Source organism: Panthera leo, chromosome A1, assembly GCF_018350215.1.
Source record: "Panthera leo isolate Ple1 chromosome A1, P.leo_Ple1_pat1.1, whole genome shotgun sequence".
Classification (NCBI taxonomy): domain Eukaryota; kingdom Metazoa; phylum Chordata; class Mammalia; order Carnivora; family Felidae; genus Panthera; species Panthera leo.
The window spans coordinates 180,692,862-180,715,043 of record NC_056679.1 but is presented as its reverse complement, the minus strand read 5'-3'; the positions used below and the strand labels follow the sequence as shown (position 1 = coordinate 180,715,043).

At 40.7% G+C, this 22,182-nt stretch overlaps 1 protein-coding gene across 3 annotated transcripts in view; it reads left to right on the top strand.

Moving 5' to 3' along the window:
• The window catches only part of TENM2 (teneurin transmembrane protein 2), a 938,525-nt gene that overhangs the window by 629,812 nt on the left and 286,531 nt on the right, over positions 1 to 22,182 (top strand). For all 3 annotated transcript variants that reach the window (XM_042947342.1, XM_042947337.1, XM_042947345.1), the window contains one exon: positions 8,169 to 8,403. In XM_042947342.1, the coding sequence (XP_042803276.1) occupies positions 8,169 to 8,403 (235 nt within the window). The remainder of the gene's footprint in view (positions 1 to 8,168; positions 8,404 to 22,182) is intronic.

The following is a 22,182-nucleotide window of genomic DNA, read 5'->3' as shown; positions in this document are numbered from 1 at the left end:
CATATCTAACAATCTCCTTCTGAAAAATATCAACAGCAGTAGGGTCTCAGCCAACAAGCTCCTGTGAACACCAGCTTCAGGTTGCCAGGAAAATATATTTTTAAGTAGTATGAAGTATGCCCCATCTGAGATCTAACTTTGATTGGTTCCAATGGGCTTCTGCAACAGACAGACATTGTGGTTCTAAAAAACAGAGGGAATCACCATTTATATGAAGTACTCAGAATAGGCAAACCCATAGAAGCAGAAAGTAGATTGATATTTGCCAGGGTTTGGGGGAACTGGGGAGTGACTGCTAAACACTATGAGGTTTCCTAGTGGGGGGCAATGAAAATGCTCTAAGATCAGACAGTACTGATGGTTGTATATCTCAGTGAATATAGTAAAAGAAAGCACTAAAGTGTACATGTTTTAAAGCTAAATTTCATTGTATCTCAGTAAATCTATTATTTAAAATTTATTTATTTTGAGAGAGACAAGAGAGAGTGCAAGTGGAGAGAGAATCTCAGGCAGGCTCCATGCAGAGCCCTATGCAGGGCTCAAACCCACAATACTGTGAGACCGTGACCTGAGCCAAAATCAGGAGTTGAATGCTCAACTGACTGAGGCACCCAGGCACCCCTGTACATCTGTTATTTAAAAGAGAGAATAGGTGATCAGGCAGAAACAGGAAAAAATAAAACTAAAAACAAAGAGGAAAAAAGTCACCTTCTCCCTGGGTCCAGCTCTCTCCCTGTTGAAGGACCTGTGAGGGTAATAAGGATTTGGGCATAAGGGAAGGCCCATCAGATGCTAGCAGCCTAGAAATGTCCAAAGAACAGAGGCAGAAATCTGCTCTGACCCCTCTTTGCTGAGGTTCTGCAAAATAACCCCAGGAGACATGATGTGTTCATTGGTTCGTTCATTCATTCCTTCATTCAGCACTACTGTGCTAGCCACCATAGCCCTGTGCTGAAGGAATTCACAGTCTAGCAGGAAAAACAGGAGAGTCCAAAAATGATATAAAACCATGCATCTAGGGTATGAAAGAGACATGCCCAGTATGCACTCAGGAGGGGCCCAGATGTATTACAGTTAAATACAACATGTAAGGAGAGAAACTTAGATCTTTTAACGCCCTGCACCTCCATTTCTTTGTCTTTATCATGGAGAACAGTATCCACTCTGAAGGCTATTATAAGTTTAAATAAGGTGAAATATACACAGGGCCTATCACACAGCTGGTGCTTATTAAACAGGCGCAATTGTTCTTAGATGACCTACGATGTCCCTCTAAACCCTAATTTTTTATGAATGTAGGTAGAGCTGACAAAACTTTGGTTTCTAAGCCTACAAAGGATTGCTCTTGGTGACGGCAATTCCCTTGCTTCTGCCATGCAGTGTTGGTGTGTGTGTCGTTGCGAATGCACTCAGAATGCTTTTTCTCTGAGGTCATATATGTAGTGTAAGCAAGAGAACTACAAATCATTCTTTATGAGTGAACACAGCCCTGTCCTTCTCTGGTGCTCCTCTCAGGCTGAATGGGGCCTTTCTATCAAGGACAGTCCCCTCATCCAGGACTGTGCGATCCAGGCCGAGAGGCACTGGTCAAAGCTGTAGCTGAGCACCGGGAGATGAGAAAGAGGTTATAACTTGGCTCATTCCTTCATCCTTTCTTCTCTCTCCCCCTCCATTCTGAAATGTGGAGAAGGGGCTGCAGCTTGCTACAGTAGTGACCACATCTGAGAAACACTGCAGATCAGTCACTGCCCTACAAAGCCAGCAATACCATCCAGGGGTCAGTAACAATAAAAGTCTATTCTTGAGAGGACAAATCATTCAGTAGATGCTACAACAGGGAAGGAGCAAGCAAGCTGAATGTCCCGAGTGTCCAGTACTTAGACACAAGTAAATCTCTTTCCACCTCTTTCTAAACACAGGACAAGGCTGGATCTGGACTCGCCCAACCCCTCTCCCTTGCCCCCAGGCTGTTGGCAAAGTACCTTCAGTCAGAGCAGGAAGGATGAGCTGGGACGTAGTGTGCCCTTGTTTCTGTCTCCAAAAGACTTAATTGCTGCTTATCCTTCATGCCACTGGTTATGGGAGCCAGGATGCACATGGAGGAGGAAGTTTGAGAAAGGCCTTTTGGGAAGGCACAGAAAAGAGATTGCACTGCAGTTTGGCTGTTCTGGCCTATTTCTCCTGATTCAAGCAGCACTGTGAGGTGCAGAGCTTTGAGGTGGGCAATTCCCTCCAATTCCTCGCAAGTTTTCGTTCTGCCATTTAAGCAAATGTGGAAAGAAGTGAGTTAAGCCAGTTTTTCCTCTCTATTTGTCAAGGTGATTTGTATAAACCAGGACAGAGGTCTCTGTTCTCTCCCTGTGTGAGTGCATTTTGGGCCTCCTGATCTTTTGCATATGACAGAATGGGGAAGAAACCCTGGGATCCAAAAGCAGCTCTTCCTCTTACTAAGTTACATGAACTTTGGGGCTTTGCTTAACCTCTCTGAGCCTCACTGGCTGGATCTGTAGAATGGGAATGAGAAGAAAACTTACCCCATAAGATCGAGTGGTAACAAATTGAAATAATTTATGTACAGCACTTAGCACAGGACCGGACACACAGGGAGAGCTTGACTCCTAGCAGCTATTGTCAGTGTTATTTTGCTGTCATTAACATCAATAGTTTGTTTATAGAAATGGAACACTTCTGAATCCCAAGTTCCATTTCTGGAAGCTCTTAGAGCAATGCTCTAGAGATTGTGTGTATTAATGCCTGTGTCATGTCACTTAGTCACAATGCCCTTCTGTAGACAGCATTTGAAGCTGGAAGAGGTCTGAGGTTGGTGATTTTGCCTTTATATATTGATTTAAACATATGTTGATTTAAAAGCGACCACTCAAAAGAGGCAGGAAAGCTAGAGTTCCTCACGAGGTAAAGTTGCTATTGCTGTTATTGCTATGATCGGTATTATTAATTATAACACATAATATATACTAATAACATTTATTAATACTTAATATGTGCCAAGAATCATGGCTGGCTTTTTATAGATGTATTCTCATTTGATGTTCCTAACAATTATATGAGAGAAGTAAAATTACCCATTTTACAGATGAAGAAACAAAGAAACAAATACATAACTTTCCAGTAGTCATACTGCAAGTAAATGTGGCCAAGCAGGGGTTCAAAGCCAACCACAAAGCTGGTTATCTGCAGCAGACTCCCAGTTCTAACTAGAGGCTGTTATTCTTGAAAATCTTCCCTCTGATTCCCCTCTGCCTCCCATTTGAGGTCAGATCTGTACAGCATGTCCTGGTGCCAATTTTCGCTAACCAGAGAGTCCAAAATCTCTGCCAACACCAGCATCACTTCTAGCATCTTCAAATTGCTCTCAAGATGTAACTTGCCCCAATGACATAGTTCAGTAGGAGGAGGCAGAGAGTTTGTGGTTAATTCATCATCTCAGGGTCCAAGGGGTTGAAGTTTTTAAAGACCAACAGTTGGCATGCCATCTCCAAAAAGAGTGAATTATTGGCAGTTAGGCAGGCCTATACTTACAATTTTTTTGTTCATACATTTTATCATTTTAATCACCAGGAAAAAAAAATAGTGTGGACTACAGAGCAAAACAAAGCTATCTTAGTCTATCCCTGCCTGCCTACTCTCCTCTACACCCACCCACCTTGGCAAGGGTAGACCTAGCCTAAATACCTCCCCCATCTGTTTATTTAGGAAGAGTACAACAATAGCCAATTATTAAGAATTTACTTCCTTCGCTCCAAAGAAAATCCTTTATATATTATTGACAATGTGGGTGTTGGTTGTTTCCACACGCTGTTTGAGTTCTGCTAGTCTAGTCAACACAAGAGCTGATACTCCAGGATTTTGCAGGCCCCATGGCTAACCTTGTTAGACCCAACAACAAAGAGCTACTTTATTTTTCTTATGACTCCACTGTCAACCAATTGGCATTTAGGAAGGACAGAATATGGGAATGGCATCCCTGTAAGGATCAAGATTTCTGGCATCAACAAATCTAAGCATAGATTTTTCCAGCAAATAAGACCAAACAAGCAAACAGGACAATTGAAGCACTTAGTTTTTAAATACACAGGCAGCAGCCTCTCTCTAAATTCACTTACCCTTGCCAGGAGTCCTACCTGTCCTGCCCTAGCTTTTCACAAAGAACAAATGTGCAATTCCTCCTTCCTAGGACTAAAAGCCACACAGTACCTAAAAATAAATTCTAGGTACTCAACTCCAGATAAATCAGGTGTACTATAATAGGCTAGCACTGTGATTTTAATGACATTTGCCTTTTGCCTGCTAATAGCATACTTATTAAGTTGATACTATGTAAGCATTTATGTTACATAGTTATTTGTGGCTCAATTGCATTATTATGTGATTTCCTATTTATGTAATAGAAGAGCCATTAATATGCACATTAATTAAACCCAATAAATGTGTAGAACTCAGAGTGGACGTTTAGGTTCCTTCATCAAGCTGTTAATCATTTCTGTTTCAGCATACATTGAAGACATTAGTTGCCTTGGAGAAGGCCTTTTTCATGTAATTTGGCTTCCTGGAAAGCAGTAAGGCGTGTTGCTGGCCATTGTTCACATTTTTGAAATGGAAAACCGTCACATCCAGCAAGCTCATAGGATGACTAATGAAAACCGGGAAACACAAAAAGTGCTTGAGATGAGTGATTGTAGCAGGGGTGTTGTTATATGAGAGATATGTGACCTACCCAGAATGCTAAGGTACCTTGGGTGAGACCTAAATGCCTACCAGTGGCAACATAAATGCTTACACCCGGTCAGATTAAAATAAACTGGGATTGTTAGGGTTAATGGCAAAGCAGAAAACCACCCAAAAGCACTCAGCTATATCCTGTTGTTACCATGAGGGAATAGACTCGGTGTTTTTGTTCTGTTTTTGTTTTCAAGAGAAGTCAGCGATCTGGAACACTACACAAAATCTTGACTCGGAATCTTTGGTCATATCCAGCTTGGGGGCTTGCTGTACTCGAATCTGGGCTCCTTGAGAGCCACAGTTGTGTCTTATCCATGCTTTTATTCCTGAAAGAAGCAAGCAGTGTTCCATGCACATGGTTGGGGACCTTACCTTAGGTGGCATATGTGGCACTGTGCATTCCTCCTCCTTTCCATCCTTCATGTTGACTCACACGCACTTACTGCTGTTGTCACGAGTGGTGGGTGAGTACTCAGACAATTACAGAAATGGAGTTGTAGGCCTAGGTTTATGTTATTTAAAAGGGGCAGACCCAACCCTTGAACCCAGTCCTTTAGATTTCCTCTCCTAACCAGTGGCCAAGTGCCTCTTCCATGTCTCTCTGTATATTCCCCAGTGGTAGCTCTTCCCACTCAGTATTCTAATCGTCTTTTCTGTTTCTTGTACATAGTTGAAAAATACGATTGTTGGATGGATAGATAAAGGAGAAAATATAATCAGTGTCACAGTGGAAATGAACAGTAGTAATGAGGAAACCATCTAATACTGAGGATGCTGGATGGTTTTTGTTGTTGCCATCAATAATTTGATTTATTTGCAGTGAAATAACATACTGCTGTACAGGAGGGCAGTGTGAGAAGAACACTATGTATTCTTTCATCTCCTCCATGAAGCTCTGGGCCTTCTATTTAGTAGAAATGGAAAAAGAGCTGGGGGAGCCTGTGTGGCTCAGTTGGCTAAGCCTCCAACTCTTGATTTCGGCTCAGGTCATGATTTCACGGTTTGTGGGATTGAGCCCCGCATCACACTCCACGCTGAGTGTAGGGCCTGCTTGGGATTCTCTCTCTCCTTTCTCTCTCCTCCTACCTCACTCATGCTGGTGCAGTCTCTCAAAATAAATAAACTTAAAAAAAAAAGAATGGAAAGGGAGCTTGACGTCTCTTGCAATTAACTTGAAAGCTCATCCTTCGTTTTATAGGAAACATGCCACATAGCACCTGGGTCCGTGGTTCCCTTTCCCCCTTAGCAGCACCCCTGGATAGCATCAGCAAAAGGGAAAACCACAGGAATTTCACCCACACAGAACACAGATGGACAAAGAAGGGCCACACAAGTTGAAGCAGGCTCAGAAACCTTAGCTCAGGATGAATAGACAGGAAGCAGGAGAGTTCTGGTATCTCATTTAGTGAATTAAATGCCTCACATGGCCTCTTTGTACTTTGGGAGAGTGTGTGGTCTGGTGTGCTGGAGGTGGGGCCAGGGGCCAAGGGAAATGGGAAGTTGGGGCTTGGGACCGAGGAGGGTGGGTTCTCACTTGTACACTGATTCATCTCATCTTCCTAAGGCAAGTCTCAAGATTGCTTCACTAATGGAGAATAATGACACCACTTGGATAGGAGTTGAGGGAGGGGAAAGGAAAGCATGAAAATTTATTAACCCTGTGTGAGGGGCTTGGATAGCATCTCTGAAGGATCATTATGAAATCATTTCATCCCCTTTTCTCACCTCTTCCCACTAATATGAGACAGACAAACGCTAAATAAGTATATAATGATACATTACTAGACAGACAACAAAGCCAGAAAATGTAATAGCCTGCTACAGCTACAAAACTCCCTCAAAGATATATTTAAAATGTCACTGGTGCCTGATGTAAAATACGAATTGCAGGTTCATTTGGAGGACGCGATTTAAAACCTGTACAACTGTATGGTGGCATTTCCCACTGGGGTTTAGTTTTAGTTGTCTTTTTCTGGAGACCAAAAAAAAAAAAAAAATCCCCCAAGTAATTTCAGCCCAGAGATAGAAACTTCGGGGAGCCACTTGTGTCTGTTATTTTTCCTTCTTGTTTTCCATGGTCATGATGCTCTCCAAACCTAGCATCTTCTTGACATGTTGTCTTTCTTTCGGAATATTTCTGCAGGCTTCACAGGAGCTACGGAATGTAGATTACACCTTTTGGAGATGTAGCCTGGCCACATAAGGAGACAAGTAGTTGAAATTTGTGTCAAATTGCTTGTTTAAATGATGTGAGCCAACTTCTTAAAGCCAGGACAGCAGGGGCTGAGGATTTTAAAAGTTGGCAGGGGCCAAAATGACAAGGCTTGGCAGTCACCTGGTGAGCTGCCAACCTCAACTAGAGGCTTCAAAAAAGGACACAAATTAAAAGTCATGTTTCAGCAGCCATTAAAACCAAATTATAGGCTTACATTGCATAGTGAACTACTTTCGTTTTCATTATGCTTAAAATATTTCATTTTGTAGATTGAGAGTGGGTTGCTAGGAAAACCCTGTGTGGAGTTGTCATCTGTGGTCATATTTACAAAGGGGATACACACAGAGGTATAGTTCTCCTTTATGCATTTTTCCTGTGAGGATAGAGGATTTCAAGATGAGAAGAGAGGATGCAATTTGGAGTAAGGGTCAAGGTTTGAAAACATCAACCCTGATGTCTGAGCAGGCTCACAGGTATTTTCTTGACTCTCATGAAAAAAAAAGCATACATCTATACATAACACCTAAAACAAATACACTTTTTAAAAAATCATCAACATTTTTAAGAAACAGGAAATTTTATCTAAAAGTCCAGATCTTCAGCTTTCCTAGAAAAACTAGAAGACTTGGCTGCGTTGGGCCCTTATCCCCACATGGCCACATGGGCCTGGATCTGAGTGAGGGGTGCTTCCTACCCTTTCCAAATCACCTCAGTCCACAACTGGCCCACTTGACTTCCCTGCTTACCTGCTACAGGTATTTAAATATGCTACTCTCTGACTTAGAGTGTACCATATTCTCATTGCCTTTCAGAAAAAGAAAATGTTTATAATGAATGCATGCAATGTACTGGTTTACCAGGAAATGGTACAGGGACTTGTTACATCAGTGACCAGCCCTGTCAGGTCTGTGTCACTTCCACTTTAAGATTAACATATTCAAGATTAATATGCTCCAGCCTGGTTTTACTAATTTAGTTTCTCCTTCTTCCTTTGAGGCCTACAGAAGAAAGCAAATCAAAGTATGTTATTTGTTAGTAACCAACCCTGGAACGCTTTATGCCGTCTTTCTCTTTCTCTCTCTCTCTTGTTTGTGACTTTTAGCAATTACCAACCTAAAGACTTTGATTCTAGGCTTTGTTCCTCAGGTTTGCAGAGTGTCTGGGGCTACAGCCTGCAGCCACTGATGGCCATTTCTCCTTCTTCTCTTTGCAGGTCCTCCAAACCACCACAGCCAATCGACTCTGAGGCCTCCTCTGCCTCCCCCTCACAACCACACTCTGTCCCATCACCACTCATCTGCCAACTCCCTCAACAGGAACTCACTGACCAACCGGCGGAGCCAGATCCACGCCCCAGCTCCTGCACCCAATGACCTGGCCACCACACCGGAGTCCGTTCAGCTCCAGGACAGCTGGGTGCTAAACAGCAACGTGCCACTGGAGACTAGGTAAGTCCCTATCACCGGTCACACCTGTTGCCCCACCTGAGTCATGTGCACAGAGTCCCCTAGACGGTTCAGGATTCTTGTCAGGGAGACGGTCCTGGTGTAAATAACAGGACAAGTATACCACCTCTTTGTTGTTCCCTTGGTAATTTGACTCTGGATGGTAGGCTAATAGGTATTTCTTTGTTCACATGTGTCTCCTTTTAATGCTTGTTTACTCTCTTAGACAGATCTTGTGTACCCAACTAATAGAATTAGCATAACATATTTTTACTCAAAGGCTCATGGGAAACATGCTTATAAGGGTATATTGACTGAAAGCTGCTGATAAATTATGCATTTGGCCTTTCCTGAAGTAATAAATGAAGACTCATTTGAAATTAAGTGTTTGGGGAGACCTTGAGAAACAATCCCTGATTCCAGACTGACAGAAGTATAATTTTAATTTATATTTCATCCAACATGCCGTCTGACTTTAATCCCTCCTGTACACACTAACAGCTTGATGCCTGAGGGGCAAACAAGAATGTACAAAAACAAACAAGAGAAAAGGGGCAGCACTTAGGTTGGAGGGAAGAGTTTCAAAGTGATCTCCACGTCTGGCTTTGTGTTGTTTTGCCTTTTCTTCTGTCCCTTTCTTGCCTCCCCTTTTGGTCCTCCAAAACCACACCCACCTTAATGCCCTGAGACAAGGTGCGTGGGTCACAGTGCAATGGGCTGGGAAGGAATGACTGTGAAGGCTGTGGGTGGGCTGCTAGATGGGGGAACGCTGTTGCACCCCAACCCCAGACCCTGTCATGGTTTGTATGCTCCAGTTATTATCGTTTCCTTGCCAAAAAGAACCATGAAAACAAAACCGAGAAAGGCGATAATTCATGTTGACCCTTGAAAAAGTTCTCACTTAGGGCCACCTGAGTGGCTCAGTCTGTTCAGTGTCCCACTTTTGGTTTTGGCTCAGGTCATGATCTCACGGTGTGAGTTTGAGCCCTGTGTGAGGCTCAGCACTGAAAGCACAGAGCCTACTTGGAATTATCTCTCTCCCTCTCTCTCTGCCCCTCCCCCTCTCATTCTCTCTCTCTCAAGAAAAAAATAAATAAACAGTTCTCACTTAAGTTTTTAAACGTTAATAAGCTAGGTTTGAGGAAAAACAAAAGGAATCTGTAATGGCAAGTGAATTCTCTGCACATTGCTGGAAGCGACTATGCAAGCCATAGCATTTATGTCATTTCATACCTATAATATTCTTTTACTATTTTTATAAGATCTTGAATAACTTGTGCACCATTGTCATTGTGGTCACTCTAAACTGCAATAAATTTTATTCTCTGATGATATAGGTTATTTTTAACGATGCCTACATTCTTAATCTGTGAGGCTTAAAATATGAAAGTCAGTAGAAATTATATGTGTATATTACATACAATAGATATATTTAAACATCTGCGCTAATATGGGCATCTGGGTGGCTCAGTTGGTTAAGCATCCGACTTTGGCTCTGCTCATGATCTCACGGTTTGTGGGTTGGAGCCTCGTGTCAGGCTCTCTTCTAATAGCATGAAGCGTGCTTTGGATTCTCTTGTCTCCTTCTCTCGCTCTCTATCTTTCAAAAATAAACATTTAAAAATAACTGCACTAATAAACCTTTGTCAAAAGGTTTCTAGGCTGAAAGCAGACTGGTCCACATGGCTTAATTCAGGATATTTTCATAGTTGGTGGTGATCTTTAAGGCTGTATAAGACTTTCTGTCTTTTTTTTTTCCTTCTGCCACAGAGTTTGTTGGGCGTTAGTCAACCTTCTTTTACATTAACAGTCTTTTGTTTGAAAAAGAGTTTCTGGACATAAAGACTATATAGAGGGGACTAGATGAAGGAGAAGGATGAGGAGAAAGGGAAGGAGAAATGTACTAGCCATTGTAGAAAGTGGAGGAGGAAAGGAAGGAAGGAAGAGGACCACCATCACCATTCATTACCAGTTTTTACTATGCACTTTGTATCTGCCTGGTATTCATTCTTTATTGCATTATCTCATTAGAGCCTGAAATAATAGAGTGAGGTAGGAAGGGACCATTACTTCCACCTTTTTAAAGATGCACAATCTAGATGTGTAGGGGCAAAGTAACTTGCAAGAGGTCTAGGGCTTCAGGGAGATGGGACATTCTGAACCACCTTGGATGGACCTCCACTGGTTTCCACACACAAAATAAGGTGGCATGATGTCTGATAAGTGAATACGTACAAGACTACATTTATTGCCCTAATTGTTACATTTACAGGGCAAAATCCATCAGAGTGTTTGCTCCTCACAAAGATTCTCCCTTTGGTGATTAGAAGGCATATGGTGCAGAAACCATCTCCTGTCTCCTAGCTGCTGATGAAAATAATTCATTTTCCAGGAGATTTACTTTACAAAACCATTTGCAATCAAGTGTTATCTTGACAAGTATCTGGTAGAGAGAGGACCAGCAGAGCCAAGCATGTCACCTTCCTATTTTTCTGAAGTTATCTTTCCTAGAATTTGTATCTGATCTATAGAGTCCTTCCGTAAATCATTTATATATTTGTCATTTCTCCAAGGATTAGGGCTTCTCAATGGAGGTTTTGGAGGAGGCAAGTTCAATACAAAGCTTGAGTAGATAGGATTGCCAAAATGTTGAAGTCAGAAGAAAAAAGCAAGCAAGAACAACATCTGGATATCCTTTGATCAGTGCATTCTAGGGCCAAAGATTAGAGAATGTGAGGCCCTTGGGATAGGGCTATCACCAGAAGTCAAACACAGGGTGCAGAAGTCAGCAGCTCTGTTCATGGAATTCATGAATACATATAACTTGGATGTGCATCTGGTCCCGTATATGAAAACTTCAGCAGTAATTAATAGAATTGTTGAGCTTTACATTTCTTTTTAAAATATTATCATCCAGTGTCTTATTAGCAAATATTTACTGAGTTCCTCATGTATACCAAACACACGATATGAGGTACTAGGGAGATCATGAGTAACACATGAAACTTGCCCTTGAAGTTCACACAATCTAAAGGAAGAGATAGGTACATAAACAGAGGGGTAGTGCAGTGTATACAATACACTTGAAGACTAAAGTGACCATACAGTGGATGAAGTGATTAACTCTCCCAGGATGATGAGGAAACATTTCAAACTGAGTATCTGTTTGAATTGGGTTTTTAGAGGAGGATAATAATTTGCCTAATAGATAGGTAGAAAAAAAAGTCAAAGATTATAGCATACTATTTGTTTCTGTTCCCTAGTATTTTTTTTAATATAGTCTTGGAAACTGTAGAACTGAACAAATTCACTTATTCAAATGTTGGAACATTGTGAGTTTCATAGGATCATTTTCTTACCCACAAGAGAAAGTGTAGATATGGGAGCCCTTCTTTTATGGGCATGATGCCATACTAGGATTCCCATTCTTATTTTTATACCAAATAAGGATTGGTTAACTATATCCAGGAGAGAAACCATTGAAGGCAGGTCATAGAGGCTGATCATGATGTAGTCATCAATTTCGAAAATGCACTGGAAATTTACAAACGGCTTCACCACCTCTACTCTCCCTAGCACAGACTTCTGGGTGTGATGGAAGAATTTCATAACTGGGAGGTGATGAGCAGGCATGCTGCCACCCCCAGAGACTCTAAGCCAAGTCCAACGTGTTTCTTTAGAGCAGTGAGGAGCAAACCCTTGCTTCTCTGCATTGCTTTTTGACGTTCCCATCCATCTTAATGAGGCATGTTACATCTTCTCTAGACTGCGCTTTTTTTTCCATTTTTTTCTGTGACAAGTAGGATTAAAGGTTCTGGTTAAGGAAGCATAGCCCAAAAATGGGACTGTATGAATTACAAGTTTAACACAAGACAAAAAGCCTAAAAATTCTCTACCGATGTTAATCATGTAAGAGACCAGTGCATATACGTTTCTACTACCAAGACCAGTCAATTCATGTATAAACCATAACATAATCTAAGGAAGAAAAAAAAAAAAACTCAGGGCAGAGGAACTAAATGCAAGCAGTCAATACTGTCTTTATCTAATATGATGTGTAACAAAATCACCACCATCTTTATTTCCACCCACTTACATCTTGAAACAAAATCCATGTGCAATTCCTGGTTGATACCATCCATCTACACTTTTCCCTCCTGAGAATAACAAGGTCAGGAATCTTCCAGGCCAGCTGCTTCTTGGGGAGTTTCTGAAGTCAGCTTCTCTTGTCTAAAATGGTACAAAGTAGCTTGATGACAGAAGCTAACTTTCCTTCTTCTATGTGTTTTATTGAATTCTCTCTGAATCTCTCAGCAGTACATCAGTACAGAGAATCCCCTGGCAGAATAAAACTTCCCTCTGGTTTTACTTTCTCCCTAAAATACCAGAAGCTCCCATTTTTGGTCAGTAATTCCTTTTCTGTCTTTACAAATCTTTTTTTTTTTTTTTAATTTTTTTTTTATTAACGTTTATTTATTTTTGAGACAGAGAGAGACAGAGCATGAACGGGGGAGGGTCAGAGAGAGGGAGACACAGAATCCAAAACAGGCTCCAGGCTCTGAGCGGTCAGCACAGAGCCCGACGCGGGGCTTGAACCCACGGACTGCGAGATCATGACCTGAGCCAAAGTCGGCCGCTTAACCGACTGAGCCACCCAGGCGCCACTGTCTTTACAAATCTTGACACAGGGTGAATAGAAAATAAATACATAAAAAATCTCCATCAGACCCTTAACTCCAGAAGCCCTAATTTTAACTATCAAAATCCCCAAGTTACAAACAAGTTTGCAAGTTGTTTTTTAAGATCATCATCCATTATTCATTCAAGAAATAACTATGAGAACCTATCATGTGCCAAGTACTGATGATTCAGCAGTGAAGAAGAAAAGCAAAGCCCTTGCCCTTGTGGTGTTTCCAGGCTGGATGTAGACAGAAGTGTACAAATGATTAGATACATGCCTCCCCACCATGACAAATGTACTAAGTGCTGTGTGAGGTATAGGGAAGTCAGACGCGTGAGAAATTGACATTTGAGCTGAGCCCTAAGGATGAGTAAGTGTTAATTAGACTTGAAGAATGTTCTAGGTGGCAAAACAATGACCTGCTGGGGAAAGAAAGACTAAGATGCCAGGAAGGGAAAGCAAGCTAGAAGGGCAGGTGAGGGCAGGATGTTGCAGGCCATTGGGCTGGGTTAAAGGTTTTGGACTCTAGCCCAAGAGTAATGAAAAGTCAATGATGTATTTTAAATAAGAGAACGAAATAATAAAATACTGTTGTTTCGTTTTGTTTTGAATTGTGAGAGCTGCCATATAGCAAACATGTTGGAGGTATGGTGGAAGGTACAGCAAGTCTGTTGTAGGTCCAGTTTAGAGAATGTCATCATGGTTAAGATGAAAGGTGTCCTGGTGTCCACTAGGTTCCTGGTAGCTGTAGTACTCATATCTGGCTTTCTCCTACCAATCTGGCAAGAAGGTGAACATTCATAGACATGAAGTATATTTTGAAGGTAGAGTCAAGTGGGAATGAACACTTGTGGAGCTGTGGGTTAGACTACTGAGAGTACGATGACCAGGTTTTTAACATAGGAGACTGGTTGGATAGTGATTTCATTTCCCGAGGATGGAACAAGTTTTGTGGCAGAAAACAGAAGTGCAGTTTCAGGCATGTTAACTCTACGTATGTAACAAGAGACTTAAGTGTAGCTGTTTTGATTCTAAATATTTTGATTCCAAAATAATAGATGTGATGTGGAAATTCAGCCTTACAAATAACAGCATATTTACCATGTTCAGAACTGTCAGCAGTTAATTTTTTTTCTCTTTAAAAATTTACTCTCCAGAAAATATGTTCAATTTAGCAGTTATCCTACATGATCACATAGGTCTACAAATAACAATTTTTCTTTATTAAATACCTTTTGCTTGGCACTTAGTTTTAACATCATGATCACATTGAACCCCTTAACCCTTCTGTTAGGTTTATGTTACTCTCCCCATCTTAAATAAAGGGAAACTGAGACTTGGGAAAATTATGTTACCTACACATCTGCAAATAAGTAAGTGGTGGAGCTGGAACTTGAACTGGGTCTGACTCCAAATGGCATGTTCATAACCACCATATGATAGTGCCTTTGGAACTAGAAAAACAAAACAAAACAATGCCTATTCTGATGGCACACAACAATTTAATATGTCAGGCCGTGGAAATGGTGAGGTCAATGCATTATAAGTGACTTAAGGCAAGAAATTATCTATGGGATGAATTTTGGCCTGTTACTGGATGTAGACTGAGTCGCTGACAAAATCAAAAGCCCAGCAAGAGCTAAGGGACTCTTCTCTGCAGCACTTTGGGTCTGGTGGCAGCCACAGTGCTGAATCTGAGGCCTCGCTGTTCCACAGCCCTGGCAGCGTAGGATCCGTGTGAGCTGATTTACAGAGTTTTAATACACTGCACCTGATAAAATGTGAGAGCAAATTGACAGTGTGGAAATAAGAAGCACTGCTACTTTTTTAGTTCTGTAATTTGTACATTTACTATCCCTCAAACAGAGCTTTGCCAGATTAATAAGAGAAAGCCAAATGGCTAGGGGTAACATGGCTGACCACTTGGTCCTACTTGGAGTACCATGGTAATTCCTGCTAGTAGGAGGTTGTGTAAGTACTCTGATAAAGAAATGAGCACATTGGGCTTGATGAGTGACATTTTAAAAATCTAATTTTGGTATCAGAATTTTAGAAGACATACTTTTTGTCTTTGCCATGAAGTTATCTTAGCCTAATCTAGATGCTTTATTGGTAGTGTGTATTTGGGAATCAAGACACAAGACCTTTAGTAAATAAGGTTTTCACAGAGAAGCAACAAGATTGTTGAAACATCCTCACCATGCTGAGCCCGAAGACTGTTCCAAACTTGTTCTCAGATTGATTTTTCTACCTAAGGATTAATTTTCTGACAGAATCACTGACAAGCTTGATCTTGAGAATATTAAACCAAGGTAACCTGTTTGGATTTTTGGGACTTTTTTTTTTTAATGTTTTCAAGTGAAGTTGAAAACCAGAATTCATTTTGGGTGAACCAAATATATTCAAGCACTTTTCAAATCAATAGGCAGCTTGATTTCTCCATATTGCAAAACATTATGCCCCCTCTAAATTCTCATCAGAGGCAACATGGAAATTAATGAGACCTTTAGGTTAGCCTTTCAAGCTCAGCCTTATTTTATAGCTTTACCTTGCCTTTTTGACACTGTGATCCCGCCTGGCCACCAGCAGCATTTCACGTTGCAGTGCACTTTAATTTTGTAGTTTTCTTAGTCTTCCTTGGAAACTGGCAGCTTATTAATCTCAATAACTGAGCTGCTCAATAGGCAAACTCTCCAATGAGAATTTAGGCTGTGTCTTTTTTTTTTTTCTTGGCAGATGGAGACAAGGGGTTGGTTGTCAGAAGGAGGCAAGAGGTGGGGGAATGGGAGACAGAAAGCCGGTTAGAAGAGGCACCCCTGCACCCCACATCACTTTCTGACAATTGACAGGAAAATAAAGAGAACCTGGTCTGATCTACTGCTTTGCAATTTACGACTTGTGGTGTTTAACACACTCCAGACCATTAATAAGAGAATAAATAAAGTGCTGTGGCACGTGTGCAAATTACTAGGTGCATTAAGAAAGAAACAAGCATCACATCTTATTTAAGACCACTCTAACCAGCTCTTGGTGTGGATCTGCAAATTTGGAATCATCCTTGAACACGGAGCTATCGAAGGAGAGGCTGTCCTTTTCAAATTTGTCTCCCGCCATAAAACTAAAGCCTTATTAAGTTTATTAAGGCTTTAAGGACTTGAACTTCTTACTTGTAAGTTAACCCCTGCTAAGTTCTAGGTAAAGAGAACTTTTTTAAAAACTGTCCCTCAGCAGCCTAGACCATGGGAACCCAATCACGGATTGAGGCCACCTTGTGGTCATACCTTGTAAGCACAAGACTCTGCCCTGAGTCTATGTAAATGTTGAAGACTCTTGGGTCAAGTTCACAGTTGAAAAAAGCCAAATATTTCCAACTCTGTGCTCTTTCACCCATTCAGCTAATATCAAGTGTCACTCCCTTGGGGCATTTCCTGAAGGCTTCCCAGAGGATATTTTATCTGGTTCAGACAGGGATAGACTTGATGAAGTGCAAGTCTTTTTCTAATTCTGGCTCCCCAATGATCCTTTTCTTTTCACAGAGGCCAGATAAGGCATTCATGGTTCTCCCAGGCAGGGGAAGTAGGCTGTGCAACTTTTCTGAAGCTTCCTTTGATTTATTAGTCTCAGACTTGCCTGCCTTTGTAAGGTGGAGTTCTGTGTCCCCAGCACTGTAGTCCTGCACAGGGCACTCAGCCAGGTCACTCCACTGGGGCTGCGTTCTCTAGATTAGAGGAGAGAATTTAAGAAACTTTTTCTCAGACAGCTATTTTTCCCTCCCAAACCCACCAAATGATTTCAAGCTATTTCATGAGTCATATTTGCAAATATTCATTCTTAGAGGTCATGACAGTACTAACCACAAAGGCTCACCCTCAAAATTGTGTGTTTTTAAATCCCTTATAGAATCACTTCTTACCCAGAATGACTGAGAAATTGGCAAATGCCCCCAATTTCTGTCATCATTGTTTTAACTGTTCTTGCCTTATATGTCACAACAGAATGAGTAACCCTTCTTTCTTATTTATGAGATTGCATTGAAATTGTATTTCAGTTTGTTAAAGCTTCAGTTGGGTATAAACATCTATAAGTCCATTTCTCAACAATTAGTCCTCCCATAAAGATGTTGCACACCCATGATAGGACAATTAAAACCACATTTTTTATTAAAAATAGAGCTACCCTATGACCCAGAAATAGCACTACTAGGAATTTACTCATGGGATACAGGAGTGCTGATGCATAGGGGTACATGTACCCCAATGTTTATAGCAGTGCTTTCAACATTAGCCAAATAATGGAAAGAGCCTAAATGTCCATCAGCTGATGAATGGATAAAGATGTGGTTTATATATTCAATAGAATACTACTTAGCAATGAGAAACAGTGAAATCATGCCATTTGCAACAACGTGGATGGAACTAGAAGATATTATGCTGAGTGAAATAAGTCAGTCAGAGAAGGATAGATATCATATGTTTTCACTCATACGTGGATCATGAGAAACTGAATGGAAGACCATGGGGGAGGGGAAGGGGAAAAAATAGTTACAAACAGAGAGGGAGGGAGGCAAACCACAAGAGACTCTTAAATACAGAGAACAAACTGAGGGTTGATGGGGGTGGGGGTGGAGAAGGGGGAAGTGGGTGATGGGCATTGAGGAGGGCACTTACTGGGATGAGCACTGGGTGTTTTATGTAAGCTAATTTGACAAATTATATTCATTAAAAAAGGTTATTTACTGCTATTATACTAGAAATCTATTTCTATTGTAAAAGCAAATAATGTATTTTCATTGATGTAGAATAGTATCCAAGTTACTGTGAGTAATAAAAAACACCTTTTAAAATAAAAAGAAAATCTCATTTTTTAAAATTATTTGAGCAAATGGATTTAAAATTCTTCACTTAGAAGAAGGTGGATGATGTTGTTCTTCTTGCATTGGTATGTGCTTAGATAAGAATTTAAAATGGAAAGCTTAATCATAGTAACTTTTTAATCTCCTATCAACCATACTTCCTCTACTAGGGAACATGGATTAGAAGGCATAAGGTGATGTTGGGCTATTTAAGCATTTGCTGAGACCTGGGGAAATCTACCCCACCCTGGCATCAGTAAAAGGAGAATAAATCTAAAAGCCCCCTGGGTGTGGGGACAATGCTATGTACATCCGAGTCTTGTGGGTATCTTTTTCTCAGCTTCAGTCAGTTCTCTCTTGCTATGTTACTGTCTCCAGGGGTATACCGAAGGCAGAGGACCACAAATATTATCTTCTCCATCTTCTAGAACTCAGAATCCATGTGAGGAGAGACTGTGGCCTTATTAAATGTCTTTTCACTTCTGGGAAACAAGTGAACACTCTTTGTGGTTTTATTTTTTAGACGTCATCACCCCCTAAATACCTGCTTTGTGCCAAGTACTGTAATAGGTACTTTATGTTATCTGAGTGGAAGCCCTGTGGGATAGATATTATTGTCGTTTGGGGCATGTCAGGAAGATGGAACTTGGGAAGGTAAAGAGCCTGGGGCAGAATCAAGATTCTGGAAGAACTAGATTCACAGAAGTAAACTCAGGCATTAGAAGTCTGTCCCTCAACTTTGCTTTTCTCTTTCCATCCATCATTCTTAACCAGACCTTCTGTGAGATCTTTGTGGGAACTACAGACTATATTCTCATAGCTTAGAAACCTAACAGAAAAAGGATATCTTTTTCCTGATATTTCGCCAACACCCCCTCCATTAAATTTCATTGAACTGAACGAGGGTCACATACCCACAATGGACCCAATCCCCAACACCTGGAGAAGCAGCCATGTTGATTGGCTAGACCTGGATCATGTACCCACATATAACATCATAGCAGGAAGAAGGGCATGGTCATAACCAAACATCATGATTTTAGGAGACTATAAAATGGAGACCTGGCAGGTCCAAAAAAAAAAAAAAGTCAAGTTCAATGCTAGTTTTGCCTTAGCCCCACTGCCTTCTCTCATCGCCTGATGATAGTGATTTTCTCCTCTGGGCACACACAGTTCTGGCCAGGGTGGGGGAATGGGGGAATTTTAGGGCATCAGGTTATCTCACTTGCCTGGGCACGGAAGGGGGTTTACAGCTGATTCCAATATGAAGTAGAAAGAATAAGTTCCACTGACTAATTTCCATCCCCTTCTGATTCATTGCCCTCTCTGGTTCACTTCTCAAACATCCCACAACTTTACCTTTGAGTTCACTGTGGCCACTTAATGCATTTTAACTTTTATTAGTCTCCTGATGTCTCTTTGAAGCTATCATCTTCTTTCCTGCAAAACTGCTTGGATTCCACATTTTCTAATTAAAACATGCTCATTTATTGTCTTACTAACCAGTGCTCTTTACGAGGGCTCATGATGAGAAAGTTAACTCAAAACAACTCGATTCATTTCCCATCTCCTGAAAATGGCTTGAGATGCAGTTTTACCTTTACAAAGTCAAATTACTTTGGACAATTTTTGGTTTTGCTTTTTTAATAAAACCATGAATGGAAAACATCTAAACTCCATGCTTTAAGCTCCTGTTCTCAACAATGCACTCTGTTTTCTTCTTGGTGAAAATCTCAGGTAGGCAGTGTCATTCAGCTCCATAATGGACCACAATGTAGGTAACAATTGAATTGTGCTATATTTAATTAGACAAAAATCTTGGTTCTAAGATGCAACATGTCCTAATATCAATAATTATGCCCATCACTATCTACACCCCTGTGATTTGATCTGGCATTACTAGAAGTACTAAAACTCAGTGTAATAGAGGGAAGGTAGTACACATGCATTTAAACCCTCCTAGAATTTCATACTAATGATGTGGGTGAGAGAACAAGTTCCAAGGACATGGTGCATGTCTTAGTGTACTTTGTTTTCTGAGTCTTCACCACTGCTGGCCTTGTCTAGAAATAGGGAAGCAGTATTTGGATGGGAGTCTCCTCATGTCCTGCCCCTAATGTGTATCTTCAGGGTCACAGTATCATTCAGTTGGGGAAAGACAAAGTATAGAATTTGCCACAGAGATAAGCCAAAGCCTATTTCAGGCAGAGAGGGGGAGACAGAGAGTCATATATAGAGAAGAAAGGATCTGGTGACAAGAATATAGAAGTAAGGTCATGCTGTCTTCTGGGAAGTTGGTCCTTTGATTCTGCCAGAAGGCGGACCAGGAGAAGGAATCAAGGTCAACTAGATTTAGGTTGGCTTGATCATTTAAGAGTAGCGGGAATCGTTTGGCAGCACAGAGGCAGAATTTTCAAGCTGGAATCCATGTTTGGATTACCTAGTATAGTCCAATGTCTATTTTATAGATGAGGGGAGTGAGAACCAGATGACTCATCAATTCCTCCCACTTGGAATGTCCGAGTGGTGCCCCAAAGCAGGTCTCTTGTTCAAGCATTCCTCACCATGCTTCACTGTTTCCAGCATGATTAGGGACTTTGTTGCCTATTCATCTTGAATAGACTCTGCTCCATTTCCTTCCACAAAGGAATCATCAAGAATTTAAGACAAAGATTAGAGCACATATTGCAATAGATTTGGTCTTTCCACTCATTCATTACAAAATGCATACATTCTCTTCATAAAAATATTCAACAACCAGGAAGATAGAAAATGAAAAGTAAGATGCCCTGCCCTTCTGCTCCTATTTTCAAGGAAATCTCTTTTGAAGGTTTATTATTTTAGGTTTCCCGAAATGTTTATGGATGTCTGAGCATGTTTTTGTTTAATATAAATGGGATCACATTATACATACCATTTGGCAACTTCCTTTTTTACCTTCATGAGATATTGTGGAAATCACTTCAGGTAATTTCTTGTGGACCTGCCTCATTCTTTAAAGTATGTGTAATATGCCAGATTGTCATAATTTATTTAACCAGTCTCTTCTTTATGGACACTTAGATCACTTTCACATTTTTGCTCTTACAAACAAAACTGTAATGAGGAGTCTTGTGTATATACCTTTCTTTGCATACTTACATGATTATATTCAAGAGTCAAATTCCTGGAAGTGAAATTGCTAGATCAAAGGGTATATATAATGTGCATTTTAAATTTTGATAGAATGTGCCAAATTATGTTCAATTCAAATGCTGTAGTCTCTCTTTATTCCTCATTCTTTAATGGCCTGAATTTTCTTTTATGAGCTTGAAATAAGAGCCCTGAAGTTTACGGTATTGGATTTTAAACATAGAATTGAAATAATTTTCTTTTTCAAGGGACAATGTACTAAATAATATTAGAATACTCTAGAAACTCAACTCCCTTCTCATGTGCCAGGTGTAGTATAAGAAAAAGGTATAGCTGTGGGGAAAATCTGACTCACTCACTTTCCTTGGTTCTAGCTGTAGGGCTCTTTCTCTTTATTCCCAGATTTTGCTACACTGTGGCCTACATGATTCAAGATACCTAACCTTTGCTGCCTTTTGTTTTCTCATTTATAATTTGGCAGTGTTTAAATTTGCCTCTTCTCCCTGGCTACCTTGCCTCTATCTACCTAATGGGGATATTATAAGAATATCTAAGATGACTTAGTCAAGTTTCTGAGTGCCCAGGAGAAATGCCTAGTACAGCAGGATTATTGTTCTGACTATTATAGGAGAGCGTTTATGATCAAGGGCTTGAAAATCCAGCAAGGAAGACAGCCTCTTTTGTGAAATAAGTATGTGAGGGTTCTGTCAATATGAGGCCCTCAGGCCAAACTTATATAGTTTCTTTATCTGAAACTCCGATTTTATGCTAAATAAGGATTTTTTGTATTTCCCACCTCCTGTTGGTAATCCCATTACCAGCTGTGTTCATAGGACTTCAGCTTGATTCAGCCAACATTTATGGAGGCTCTATTATTAGGGGCTGACCACCATGCAAGACGCTGAGGGTAAAGGATGAAAAAGACATGGTCCCTGTCCCTTGACAGTTACAGTCTAGTGGGAGAAAGACAGCTAAGTAGATAATTTATATTAATATAAAACACTGTAATATGGACAGAAGCTCAGGACAACACGGGAGCACATGATGGTAGGGGACTTCCACATCTCGCTGGTCAGGGAAACCAGGTAGATAGTGTCTGATTCCCATTTTGATAGAA